The 14,147-nt window shown below is 42.4% G+C and overlaps 1 protein-coding gene across 2 annotated transcripts in view; it reads right to left on the bottom strand.

Annotated features, from left to right (window-relative positions):
- Positions 1-603, bottom strand: part of VCL (vinculin) — a 55,561-nt gene extending 54,958 nt beyond the window's left edge. For both annotated transcript variants that reach the window (XM_066555082.1, XM_066555081.1), the window contains exon 1: positions 436-603. In XM_066555082.1, coding sequence (XP_066411179.1) covers positions 436-603 — 168 coding nt within the window. The remainder of the gene's footprint in view (positions 1-435) is intronic.
- Positions 604-14,147: the final 13,544 nt, after the last annotated feature.

Genomic DNA, 14,147 nt, shown 5'->3' with positions numbered 1-14,147 from the left:
GAACCACGCAGCGTATCAGAGCCATCTGTGAAGCGTTTCGGGGTGGGTATGAAAGCAGCAACTACCGCGCTTTACTGCACTTTAATGGGATGCCGCTCCTCAGGTGGGCAAAGGCTTCTCTTCGCTCCGAGACGGCGAGCAACTCGCTCTTGGGACAACTCACTGCTCCGCTGCACGGCTCCTCCGCTGGCCGGAGCGGGAACAAACGACGGCGGCTTCCAGGCGGGAGCCGCAGAGGTGCGGACAACCATCCAACTTAACCCTTTCCTAGGCCCCAGCACCGCGCCCAGCCGGTCCTCACGGGGCGGGGGCCAGGACACCTGTCCGCGACAGCCCGGGCCGGGCGGGCGCCGCCAGACTCCCAAGCTGGCCGCAGCGGCTAAAGTCGCTCCCAGGAGAAGGCGCGGAGGAGGCGGACCAGCCGCCGCTACTCACCCGCACCAGGTTGCTGACAGCGGCCTGCACGGCCGACACGGGGGCGGTGAGGTCCGGGATGGCCTTTCCGTCCACCTCCCCCTCCTCGTGCATGATGACCAGGTGGGAGATCTGCTGGGCCACCGGCTCCAGGATGCTTTCGATGGTGCGCGTGTGGAAGACGGGCATGGCGGCGGCGGGGTGGGGGGGGGCCGGGGCCCGAACTCAGCACAAACTCCTGGCAAACTCTGTCCCTGCGGGCGGGCGCCCCACAGAGAAAGCCGCGGCCTCCGCGCAAAGAGGAAAAGAAGGAAGAATAAGAAACCAAAAGCCCACTCCAAGCTCCCCTCGCCCCGGAGCGGAGTGCGGCACACGGAGAAGCAGCTGCCGGCTCAGACTCGCGGAGGTGGGACTCGAACTCGCTGCCCTCCTGCCACCCGCTGGTAGTGCCCACCCCACACTGGCGCCGCTCCTCAGCCAGGCGGCGGCTTTTCAAGCGCCACAACCCGCCCCGCCCGCGGCTCCCGCCCCTGGCCGCCTTGCCCAATGGCCGAGCCGGAGCCGCCGCTCCCAGTGGCGCAACGCCGCGTCCATCAACATTCCAGAGCCTCCTTCCCCTCCATCCCCCGCCTTTCCCGCACCACCCGCCTTCCCAACCAAGCTTGGTTGCGCGGGCGCTGGTTTCCCAGCGTCGAGATGACGTCAGACATTCTGGTGTCCATATAAGGAGACGATTAATGCCGGGATCGCGGGGGGCGAGGGTGGTGGGGTTCCTGTGCCACGCCCGCCGCCGGAGCGAGTTCGCTGCTTTGGGCTGAGGCGGACCGTGACCGCCTGGCCGGGCGCGTGGGGCTGGGCACTGCTAGGACGGGAGTGGCCGAGGAGAGGCGGCGATCCTGGCCGGACCCGCTGTCCCCAGACTGCCTGGGGTGCACCGCTTCGTGCGGAGTGTGCGTTCTCTCCGCAGCCGGCTCTGCGCGGCCCGCCCTGGGCGCGGCCCTAAACGCTTCCGCCCACACTGAGGAAAAGTGGCGAGAGGCTGCGGGCGCCGATTCTCGACCGCGCTCCGCTTCGGGTGGGGAGGGCTGTCCCTGCCGTCCCGCTCCCCGCGCGCCGCCCCTCAGTGGCTGAGGGGAGACGGCGGGACAGCGCTGAGGCGGCGGCGGCCCTGCGGCACGTACCGGGAGCGTGAACCTCGGCTCGGGTTTTACCGCTATGACTGGTGGTAGCAGTGGGAGCTTGTTTAAATACACTTAGGTGAGCGGTATGGTGTTGGGAGAAGGAGTACAAACCGTAGTCAGAGAGGAAGATAAATCCCCATTTTCCGTAGCTCCCGTGTGGGAGCGTGCCTGTCGGTCCCAGCACGGCTCGGCGTGAGCGCTGCCCGCCCTCCGGCGTGTCCCGGGCACGGTCTCTTGTGGCACTAGCAGCACTTGTGGTAATAAAATAAAACGTGGGTAAGGAGTTACGCTCTACACTTCCTACTTTCTTTGATAAAAGAGCGCAGGTTCAGATTTGGAAAGTTATTGCTGCCTTGTAGGTGGTTTTATCCTTGCGCTGCTATTTTAAGCTATAAATCAATGTCCCTATCAGACTAAGTTGCACTCTGAAGTAGTCCAGAGCAAACAATGTGTTTTCTGTGCAGTGTTTGAACACAGCCACTCCTACCAGAAGACACAGGGACGTATAGAAAGAGCAGTTAAATCAGTAAGGCTGGTGTGAGCTCAAGGATCTCTTTGTAACTTGTACTGGTGTTGTCACGGTTGGAACTACTGAGACAGCTACAAGTTGTAGGCCTAAAAAGCTATGAAAAACAGGTTTTGTGCAGGGTTAAAACATCTTAGCAACACCTTTAGCTCAGAGGTTTTCTTTTTGTTTTGGTTTGTTTACTGTTCTCTTTTTAGTATGATGGAAATTGTATTTCTTTGTGTTTATTGAATCTCCAGTAGTAGAAACCATAGTACTAACTTCCATGTTGTACAAGTCTACTTGGTTTAGGAAGAGTACCTGTAGGCTCAGTAACAGATAATCAAATGATGCTATTGGCATGCAAAACATAATTACAGTATCAGTCTTTCAGCAGTAAGGAGTGTTTTAAGTTACTTGAACTGTGTCCTGTAAGAGTAGCTTATGTTGATTGCTATTGACTGTATAGCAGGTACCATTTTTAGTGTATGCGTGCCTAGCAGTACCTCTTTCACATACTGTGGACCAGTAATAATGAGAATAGATAAAAATCCTTCTGGACAGCAGTGTGCAGGATCTGGAAGTTGCAAAAAGCAATTAGTCCATGTGTGATAATGTGCTAAATTCTGTTTTATAGAAGTATGCAAACTTAATAAATCCTATTTATTTAGTCATTTGTGGGACTTGCACATTAGGGAACCTCTTTGATTAAAAATAATTGCTTTAGATTTAGGATTGTGTGTACTGACTTATGGCTGAAATATGCATGTTTATGTATATGACTTTAAGGAAAAAGTGTTATCTGATCATTATAAAAGGCTGATCTGGTAGCTCAAATAGGTCCACTTACTACAGGCAAATTAAAATACAGAACAGATGGAAATTTTTGGTGGTGGCCTCCTGGAACTTTTCCTGCCTACAGGACCAAAACCTATACTTGTATTTGGGATGTATTGGTATTAAGAGTTTGTTTCACTATTTCACCTATATTGGTGTAATTTTTGCCCATAAAAATTGAAATTTTATTCTTTGCATTATTTGACTGTACTGCATGTGCATCGCTGAAATTTCCTCCATGCTGTTGGTGTGGATGCCTAATTTTTGAAGCCACATCCAGCAAAATTCCATGCAATTAACAGCAATAAATGTAACACTGTTTTTCTGGTTGTTGGGGTTTTTTTTCTTTTGGAGTATGAAATTTACAAAGTTTTCTCTTTCCTTTGCAGTATTCGCAGCTGTCACATTGATGTCATATGAGTAACAGCTTTGAGGCAGGTACTTTTTTCAAAAATTTCTGTTTCTTACTGTGATGTTGTTTCCCCAGGTTCTACATTAGTTATTAATTCATTGGGTCCTAGTAGATTGTTAGAAAGTAATGATAGATTTGATATTTTCTGTTTATAAAACCCAGGATGGAAACATGTGATTTCTTTTGTCCTCTTCCAATATGGTATTGCATATCAAACAAAACAAACAAAGGGATGCAAAATCTCCTTTCTACGCACTCAAATTGTTAGTGTTATTAAGAAGTAGTATCTGTTATTAGTATGACAATGGTGACCAGCATCTCAAATAAGTTAATGTGCTTAGAGTGAAAGGATTAGCTTTTAAGGCATTCTTTCTGTGGGGGGATAGAATGTAAGAAAATAAAGATAGTGCAGAAGGTAGTCTCACCCCTGAGGAGTTGCAGCTGTACTAATCACCAAAGATTAGGAACAGGCCTGCCCTTAATAGGCCACAGCTGTGTCCAATAAGAAGAAGAGTGCTATAAAAGAGTGGGTTAGCTGGGTGAGGAGAGAGCTGGAGTTGGTTGTCTGTGCTGTGAAGAGAGCTGGAGTTGGTTGTCTGTGCTGTGAGGAGCTGCCCATGAGAAATCACTGAGAAGGTATGGAACATTTGAAATAAGATGATAACATCTTTCCATGTCTTTTATTATGTCATACAGACTCAGGTGAGTCCAGTTAAACCCAGTTCTGCAGAAAACCTGATGTCAGCGGACTCTTCTGCTTACAGAAATCTCCATTGTTGTTTGGGATATACTATCTCTGTGACCCAAATGAGCAAATAAAGTCTTCCTTCTCCACAGGTCTTTTAACAAAGCAAAGAAATTCTCTCTTTACTTCCACTGAGGTGAGATGCATGAATACAGAAGCAATAGGTGGAAAAAGGCTTAGGTGGAGAAAGGGAGGACACTGTGTCCTTACAAAATGTGTCGCTGCAATGCAGCCTCTGCTACAGTGTCTTATGGAGAGTTCTGTATCCCATTCTCAGGGTACATGGCACTGCAGCTGCAGGTGGTGGGAGCAGTGGAACTGAGCTATTTGCAAAGAGCTTCATGAACCTGCAGTTGTCTACAGTTATAAGGTATTGTGCTAGTATTAATACTTAATGGAAGTGAATGTGTCTGATTAGCTCAAAGCACTAGCCTCCATTTTACAGTAGTCATTTTCAGTATTAGGTACCACAGCAGAGAACAATTATGCTTTCTAGGCAAATACACTTGTCTGTGATTAATCACTTTTCCCTGGAATCATCTGATCTTGTTCCTTTACTGCACCAGTTTCTAATTTTTCTGAGTAAAAACTAATTGGTTAGCTACCTGAAGAAATTTACAGAAATGTTATTTTCATAAATTGCATAAACTGGATTGTATAAATGTCTTGATCCTATGAAGATTTAAGCATATGTTGAAATTTAGAGTCTATCTTATCAGTTTCTGGAGAATTGGAGGCTGCTGTCAATCAGTGGACATTCTGCATTTCCCTCTTATCAAGCATTCACTGGGTAATCTAAGGAGTAAGCAATGGATGATTGAATTTTAAGTTAAAAGGTTTTTTTTTTCTTTCTGTGATAATGTCTACCTTAAACATAAATTTTAAATTTGTCGTGAGTTTGTTGTAGAACGGTATTACTACATTGATAGCTCTAGTGTGTAAGTGACTGGCACAGGAGGAATAAATTTCGTGCCTAATAAATTACAACCTTGGAGAAAGAAGAGCAGATTACTAAGGTGTTTGACAGTGTAACTTCACCACAATGGCCTGTCAATGTGCTTTGCCATTATTTAGATAACTTTTGCCATGAAACCAGGTTAGGTTCTGTTTAGTTCTGCGTCTTGGCTGGCTGTGTTTTACGAACTGCAATGACACCAACACTTCAGAATTTTTATACACTGACTCACTATCTGAGCTAGATGGGAGCAGCCTATTACAACTGGAAAATTTACATCACAGTTGTCATCCAGCTCCATAATACAAACTTGGTTTCATCATACAACACCACTTGGTTCCCGGCTGCCCTTCTATAGCTGTGTTCTGTTGCTGTGCTGACATAGTGGGGCTTAGGTCAGCAGAGAAGGCTGCTACCAATTCCCTGTCTCCTGCAAAGGGTTTCATGCTAGAAGTTCTGCTGGGAAAGCAAGTGCAAATGTAGTTAAATTTTTTCATCTTCTCAGTCACTGTGTCAACTGCACTGAATCCAAAACTTTTTTTTAACTACACCACATTCTGAAGTGGTTTATTGTGGAGTAAGAATCACAACAATTGTAACAACAAAATTCAAGGAATGCTTTTAAGAACATGAAACATGTAGAAAAGAAAGGTAAGCATAATAAATACATATTTTTGTGTATTTATTCTAGAAATTGCTAACTAGGGATGAGGTTCAAAAAAGCATTTTTCAACTTTTCTTCTAAAAAATTGCAGGTGAAAATATTATGTACATGCAAAGAACACATGATAGTGTATGTGCAGTTAAAATTATACAGTCTCTTCCCAGTAAATGCAAACAAAAAGTCTTTCTACTCTTGTGCTAACGTTACTATTAACCTACAGCAGACTTTGGTGTTTCATAGAGAAGCAGGTGGTCCTATACTGGCTCAGAGCTTGTCAGTGTAATTGACTACCTGTAAACAATCCAAGTGCTTTATTTACAGTGGGTGACCATTTTAATAGTCTAAGCATCTATTTTGCAAATAGGGATTTTGGCTAATATTTATGGTCATTTCTACACACAGACACAAGGAAGTTGAGGCAAATAAACCGAAGATGTCAAATGTGTTTAAGTTAATACTATTAAACATGGTGTGGATGTTCTTGTTTGGCTTTAAATGGCCTTTGCTGCTCCGTGATTCCTTTTCAAGAACAGGCTTTGTGAGAGCAGTTAACTCAGCTGTCATCAGGCAGTTAACTCAGCTGCTGCATCTACCAGCTGAGATGTGGCAACCAACTTCTTGTATGGGCTTGGTGTACTTCCTTTAAAAGAGAAGGCTGTTTTAAATTACTCCTGTTGATCAGTTTAAGCCTCCCCTGTTGTGCTTTGCTCTGAAAAGGACAGATATCTCAGGTGAGATGCCAACAGTTAAGTTCTCAAATTTTTTATCTGCCTTGCAAGAACACATATTGATACTTAATCCTTGATTAAGTATTTTTGTGTGCAGATAGGTTCAATTTCATTTCAAAGACCTCTGTATCCAAATCAGCCTCCAAGATGATCTAAGCAATACTTGATTTTTTTGGGAGCAGGGGTTCATGTTCATCAGTGCCTCTGCAGACTTTTTCCTGCTTTCTAATGTTGTGTGCTTCTATGTATCAACTTCTTTCCTAGTGGTTCCTTGTGTTGGATTTGACTTACTCAAGTATTAAAGCATGTGTGTGTTGGGAAGTGTAAGTTTGGTCTGAAATTTTAAGTGTTCTGCTGCTTTCTCATAAGTTATTTATTTCCCTACTACAGGATTAACAGGCTCAGGGGGTTCTGCAATTCTGTGTATGTTCAAATTCACCACGAGGTCAAAGCCTTTAGACTGGGCAATGCTTCTTGAAAAGCCACTGGCTGAAATTAAGAACTACTACATGGAGTAATAATGAACTCTTTCTATATATGCCTGCATGTGATTGGTTTTTAACTGCATAATTGTAGAGAAATTTAATATTTTTGTAGATTATGGCTTATATAATAATCTGGTTTAGTGTGCAAGCTAAAGATTTGTATCCATATATTAGTAGATATAAGAGTTTACTGATATCAACAAATACCTCCATATACAGTGGAGATAGAAATCTACAGAATAAATATACTTTTTTGATGTACTTTGGAGTTTATCTGTGTTGTATTCAGTAATACATCTTAACTAAAACGCTTCCAAATGTCTCAGAAGAGCTTCAAGTAATTACAATAGAGAAAGACAACCTAATGCAAAAATACTTCTGTCTTCCTGCCTCCTGATCCTGAACTTGCATTTATTTTCATATAATTGGACCTTGTACTTGGGGAAAATTCAGTGGGACTCATTGTAAAATTGCTTTGTGAACCTTTTTCTTCTCTGGTCCACCTAAAGTGCAGTGGCATTACAGAAAGACAGTGTGTATTCAACATTGGCACTCATGATTTTAAAGATCATTAGGACTGTAGTGAGAGTTTTATCCCACTGCAAAGGGAAGAATCCAAAATGACATGGATTCATGCTGGGCCTGAAAAATCTGTTGTCATGGCATGTGATTTGTTTTAGAATCTCTTCAGTCTACTGAAAACATGATCATCTTTCTTTTAGTCTCCTCTATAGCTAGATTCCTAGCTATTAAATATCAAACTGTGACTCTTTTATCCATAGGGAAAATCCCTGTGCTGTGCCTTGCTTTCCTGTAGGTGTCAAGTGTTAGTGGCATTTTGCCCCATACCACAGGTGACATTGCCATGTCAATATTCAGAGTTAGGAGTGAGAGGTTCATAAATCCTGTCCTAAAGGGGCTTGTCTGTAAACTATTAGTTCTGTTAAAATGTCTCAAAATAATTCCTATTTAAGGCATTATATGCAATACAATATTATATATTCAGTGTACTTAGAAAAGGTAACAGTTGATTAATAAAATTTTTAATGTTTTTTGAAATTAGGAGCTATTTGGGTTCTGCTGTCTTGAAGCTGCTGGAGGATGAGAAGCAAAAATTATAGGCTATTAAGTTTGCTACAAATGCCCTAAAATGCCAGGGGTGAAATTAAATTCCTGTTTTGGTTTTGGGCTTTGTGTATAGAAAAATGTCCCTGATGCCAGGCAATATTTTCCATGTGAGTTCTCCACTGTTGCATACTGTGTCAGCACTGCCAACTCAGTGGTAAAGTTTGTGCAAACTGATGCTGAAAGAGGGGCCACAGCCTCAGCAATGTCCCACTGTGCAAAGCATGCTGTGCTTGTGAAACATTGCCTCCTGAGACAAACTTTCTGCCTTCATCACAGTTCCCCTTGCAAAGCAGTTAGCCAAGCCTAGACTCACATTTTTCACTCATACTGTATTTGATTTACATCAGCTGAAGGAAATGGTAATGTGCAACAGTGACTCTGGAATTTAAACAGAAACCCACAGGGGATCTCCATGCTGAAGGCCAACTTCCAAATATGGGAGAAGAGAAGCAGCAGTAGAGTAGCCTGGGAAGACATCCTCAGAACAACAAGGGACAAAATAGTTGGAACTATGTGAGCTTTTTGGAATTTGTTCAGAAAGGTAACTGCTGTCATGTTTTAGTCAGAGTGATGGAATGAAATTCAAATACTGTGATTGCAGAAGGAAGCGCAGTTTATGTTAACTGTCTAGGGCCTGAACAACAGAAGTGCAGCTATTTTTTTAAATTCTATTTTTAAGTATGTAATAGTGCACTTGCTCCAGATCCAAATGTGTATCTAAACTCTGCCAATATCAATCTGTTAGGATCACAGTTTAATCAGGAAAACCCTGAAGAAAAAAATTTGTGAGGAAATTAGTGGGGCTCAGTGCCAGGTCTGGTTGAAATTCTGCCAGAACATTTTCTCTCAATAAAAATAAATTCACCAATATTTATACCCCACATTCTGCAAATTCTGATTCAAAGGCTTGAGAAGAGCTTTTAATCTACATATAGCCCCAAAAATGTAAAGGCTCAACAGATTCTAATTGCTGGTCGAGTGCCTTGTATTTAGCTGTTGCAGGTTTTTGGGGTTTCTCATTTCTATGAGCAGCAGTAGCTGTGTGTCAGCCAGGCACATAGAGAAGCAGTGACCTACAGGCCAAAAGAGCACAGGGACAAAGCAGCAAGAGCAACTGACAGAGTAGGGGAGTGCAGTGTGGTTCACATTTCTACTGGGCTGCTGTTTACAGAATTCTCTGTAAGTGTTACCTTTGTTCACTGCATTATAGACGTAGCTTAGAAGCTTTTGTTAGCATGAGGATAGATCTGGCTTTTAGAAACAAACAAGGGGAATTAAGCCAAGGTCTTACAAATTGAAATGCTATTAAAACCTACCTTTAGGGATGGGGGCTTCTTATTGTCAAGGTGAAGGTGGAGCCATAGATTCTGTTTTTCTTTTTAAACTCCTTAAAGCAACTGTCCTGTGTTCTGTCAGAAAATGAGAATTGATTGCAGTGTGTTTCAAATTTCTTGAACTGACTCTGCTGTCTAAACAATGAGTGAATTTGAGTTTTTTGAAGGTCATTTGGTGGTCCATATAAGAGTATATTATTTATATGTCATTAGGTAAAAGCATCAACACTTTTCAGGTTGATGAAAAGTGCAAGTTGTAGTGGAAAGGGCTCCTAAATTTCAAGTCAAAGTCTCTCAAATTAGGATTGTATGTTAAAATTGAGTCATTGTGATTCTGCTACTGTCCCATCAGTGAAAGATTTAGCAGGAGTGCTACTAAATGACACCCTTATCTTTCAGAGCTGTTCAAAATAGGAATGTAGCAACTTGGATAAAGTTGTTTCTGCCTACCTGAAGAGATTTTGGACATTATTCTGTAAGAAGACATCCTTCTTACAGGTGTAGCTGCTGTTTGGCAGATATATTTTATGCCTCAAAAGTCTTAAACCCTAATGCCTGATTTGTTTCTTTTCAGCCTCCATTCCTGTACATAATCATGGAGTCCAAAAATTATTTTGCGATGTTAAAGATTCCTCCTCCCAGTACATGCTAAAAACTGCTCAGACTTTAGTTGAAGAATTAAAAAAAGAAGTGCTACATATAGCTGTAAATTATAAAATAAAGGGTTCTGAATGTTAAGTGCTTATAACTTCAGTAGAGATATATTTTCACTATATCATCAAAAAAAGTTACTGATTCCAAAAGCTTTATGAAAAAAAATTCAAAAGCCATTTTTACAAATTCACAAATAGACCCATCAGAGACTATTAAATACATAGACACACTGTTTTTAGTTCAAATCCCCAGCTTTAGATTTTTCAGCTGAACATATGTACTTGGGGAATTGTTATTTTATTCTTTCCCCCTCTTTTTTACTCTTTCATAGACATTTGCTCTTGACCAACATCAGAGTCAGGATACTGTGCTAGATGACACACATGGCCTGACTGGGCATCTTCATGTTGTTCCTGGGAAAGGGTTACTCATGAAAGAAGGACCAAAATTTGTGTCAGGGTAATAAGAAACTTCAGGGTGATAATGTGTGATATGAAAGTAACTTCTTATCTGCTGTTGCCCTTACATCCTCTTTTCTGTGACTGAGCTTTTCCTCTCCTAGAGTTGACTTGTCTCTGTTGCAACAAAGATATATATTGTATAAACACAGTACTGTTGCCATTTGATAATTAGTGATACTGTGAGGAAAAACAGTGTGTGCTGTGTCATCCCATCCTGGCACTGTGGACAACCATGGGCACAGTGATATGAAAAGCACAGCTGTGGATCAGGTCATGGAGTGGGCTTGCATCTAGTCATGTGGCAGGAACTACTTGTGAACAAACTTTTAAATGCCATGCATGCTTTTATCACATAAAACACGAGCTGTAAGAAAAGAATTGTACATATATTAAATATATGCACATTATATATTAAATATATGTACATAAATACTTGTATTAATGTATGTACTCCCATGCACCTAGTTAACATGCTTATCATAAAATGGGTAAGGTTGGGAAGGGATCATGGGTGAGGTCAGCTGGTTCAACCTCTCTGCTCAAGCAGGGCACATTGCACAGGATTGCATCCAAATAGTTCTTAAATATTTCCAGTGTGGGAGACTCCACAGCCTCTCTGTGCAATCTGTTACAGTGCTTGGTCTCCTGCACAGTAAAGTTCTTCCTCGTGGTCAGGTGGAACTTCCTGTGTATCAATTTCTGCCTGTTGCTTCTTGTCCTGTTGCCCAGCACTGCCGAGCAGAGCCTGGATCCATCCTTTCAACACCCTCCCTTCAGACACTTTCAGACATGGATGAGATCCCCTCTCAGTGGTCTCTGCTCGAGGCTGATCAGGCCCAGCTCCCTCAGCCTTTCCTCATTAGAGAGATGATCCAGTCCCTTAATCATCTCTGTCACCTTGTGCTGGACCTGTGCCAGGAGCTCCATGTCTCTCATGTGTTGGGGAGCCCAGAACAGCACACAATGCTTCAGCTGCCCCTCATTAGGACTGAGCAGAGGGGCAGGATCATGTCCCTCAGCCTGCTGGCAATGCTCTTCCCAAGGCACCTCATGATACCTTTGGCTTTCTTGTCCACAAGGGCACACTGCTGGCTCATGAACAGCTTGTTGTCCACCATGACCCCTGAGATCCTTCCCTGCAGAGTTACTTTCCAGCAGATAAGCCCCCCAGTTGACAGCATTTATGGCACTCAGTGTGAAATATTTTCCTTGCACCTCCTTTATGTAAGTTGCAAGTAAGCTTGTAGCATCTGTCTCCTAAAAAAGAAGTCTAGAAACAACTTCCCATGGCTTCATGAAAGCCTATTTTCAATCAAAATGTCTCTAACTAATATAGGCTAAAAATGCCATGTGTCTTTAATTAGGTTTGCATTTCTCTTGGAGACTGGGAGCGAAGGCAGAGAGAATATAATGCAATAGAAACCCTGGGAAAATTAGATCTGAAAGTGAGGTAAAGAAAACAGATTCTGAACACAGGACTGAGACAGAAAATTTATTTTGGGAACATTATTTAGGCTTTCTACTGACAGAACTGCTTTGACAAGCTGAGAGATTTCATGAAAGGAGATTTTGTTTTGTCCATGAAATCAGAGTGAACATAGGAAACATGCTTTCTATATTTTCATTTCAAATTAATGATAAAGGAGAGGAAAAGCATGGGTCAAAACTGAGGCAAACATTTTAAGAAGTTACACACACACACACACACACATATCTGAGTACATACAGTTCATGTGTCCACAACAGAAACCCCTTGGGGTTGTCAGCTTCCTTCTGCTGCTGTAGGAAACCAGAACTTCTATAACTTTCAGGAAGAGTTTAAAATAATATCGCTAAGTGTATTTCCAAATGTGAGTTTGAGCAGGGAAGGCCAGCTGCACTAGCTGTTGTCAGGAAAGCTCTGTACTGCATTTCTGAAGACTAATTGGGGTCCTTGATGGTTATGAAGAGAATCACTGTGGCACAGCTACTTTCCAAATCTTGCAGCTGAGACAATCCTGGGACAAACACAGCAACCTTCACCACTGCACTGAAGTCTGGTTCTCCTTTTAACTGTCTTGTTGCAAAATACAGGAGTGTTAGTTAAATAGCTGAAGTACAAAGAGAATCATAGTTTGTGGATTTGTGAGGCTCAAACCCTAAGAGCAAGTGCCCTTCAAGTGGCTATAGAAAGGGCTCCAATATTCTGGGGAACCCTTTGATTGCATGTCAAATGTACAGTGACAAGATGAGATATAAAAATCAATTGCCACATGTTATGATAGGGAATAAACCTGCCAATGAAAGAGCAGTTGTCCTTGTGTGAGGTCTGTCTTACATGGAATAGGAAAGAGATTATTATGTCCATGACATTGATCACAGCTGCACAATAGATAACAAGGTAATTGAATTTGTGCATTTGGAGTTAGGTTGTAAGAAAATTTAAGTCCTATTCCACTCTAGCAAACAAATGTCGTTAGTCTTCTTAAAACCAACAAGAAAAGTGAATACAAAAAGAACATGAATATATTTTTTAAGAAACAATAATATCACAGATGCAAAAATCCCAATCAGATATACTGATTTTATAGTTGTGAGAGATGTCCTTTTTTCGCAAAGCCTCAAGTGGGTGCACACAGAGATGCTGTGTGAGTGGGGGGCCATGGCCTTTGCACTGAAATCCAGCAGATCACAGGGAACCATGCAGCAAGCTACACCAAAGAGGAGGAAGAGTAAACACTGCATCCTGACTGCTGCCGTGTGCTCTTTCTGCCCACAAAACAGGAAGGAGTGGAGTTGCAACTCAGAACTGTATCTCTAAGAGAACATTAAGAAAACATCAAGAAAAGAGCAAATAAATCTAAAACCAAAAAAATATGTATGCCCCCAAATACCCCAAACCCACGTACAAAAACCTCCCTTCAAACCCAACACACAAACAAACAAAAAAAGCTAGGTCCCCCTGACCCACAAACAGCCCAACAGGCTGAATCTGCATGGCTTAGATTCTGCTCAGGGTCTCTCCAGGCCAGGGTGGGAACTGTAGGACATGCATAAAGGCAAGAACTTGGGAGGTCCAGGAGTAGAAAAACAGGGAGTGTAAACATGCAGAGAGAGAAATCCTTAATAAATGCAGGACTAGAAGAACAGCAGCTGCCAGAGGCCAAGGGTTGAGGTGCCTTGCCCCAGAAAAGCTATGTAAAGAATCTTGCCCAGCACCTGTCCATAGTGTCCCAGGCTCCATCATTTTGTGATAAGATCTAAAGCTGCTACTATATATTGGGGGGGGGGGGAAGATAAATCAAGAAAAAACAAGAAAAAATAAAAGCAAATAAAGGGTAAAAAGGTTAAAAAAAAAAAAGAGGACAGCAATGATAATGATGACATTCATTTGGAAAGAGTCATTTAGAAAAGATTCAACTCTGGCACAAGCTGAGAACAAAAAGGAGACCTAAGGAGAGGAGTAGTCTTTATGATAAAATAATTTGGTTTTTTTACTGATAACAAAACAATTTAAAAGTGCATGCAAACATAAACTGAGTTATATTCAAAGTGGTGATAATTGTCTCCAATGAGCTTTGAGCCTGCTATAAACTGTTAAATACTCTTAAGTTATGGATTACATTGAGTGCATTTGAATATACAGACACTGTAGGAGCATCCCA

This window comes from Molothrus aeneus, chromosome 8, assembly GCF_037042795.1.
Source record: "Molothrus aeneus isolate 106 chromosome 8, BPBGC_Maene_1.0, whole genome shotgun sequence".
Classification (NCBI taxonomy): Eukaryota; Metazoa; Chordata; class Aves; order Passeriformes; family Icteridae; genus Molothrus; species Molothrus aeneus.
The sequence above is the reverse complement of the archived record's forward strand: the minus strand, read 5'-3'. Positions and strand labels throughout refer to the sequence as shown.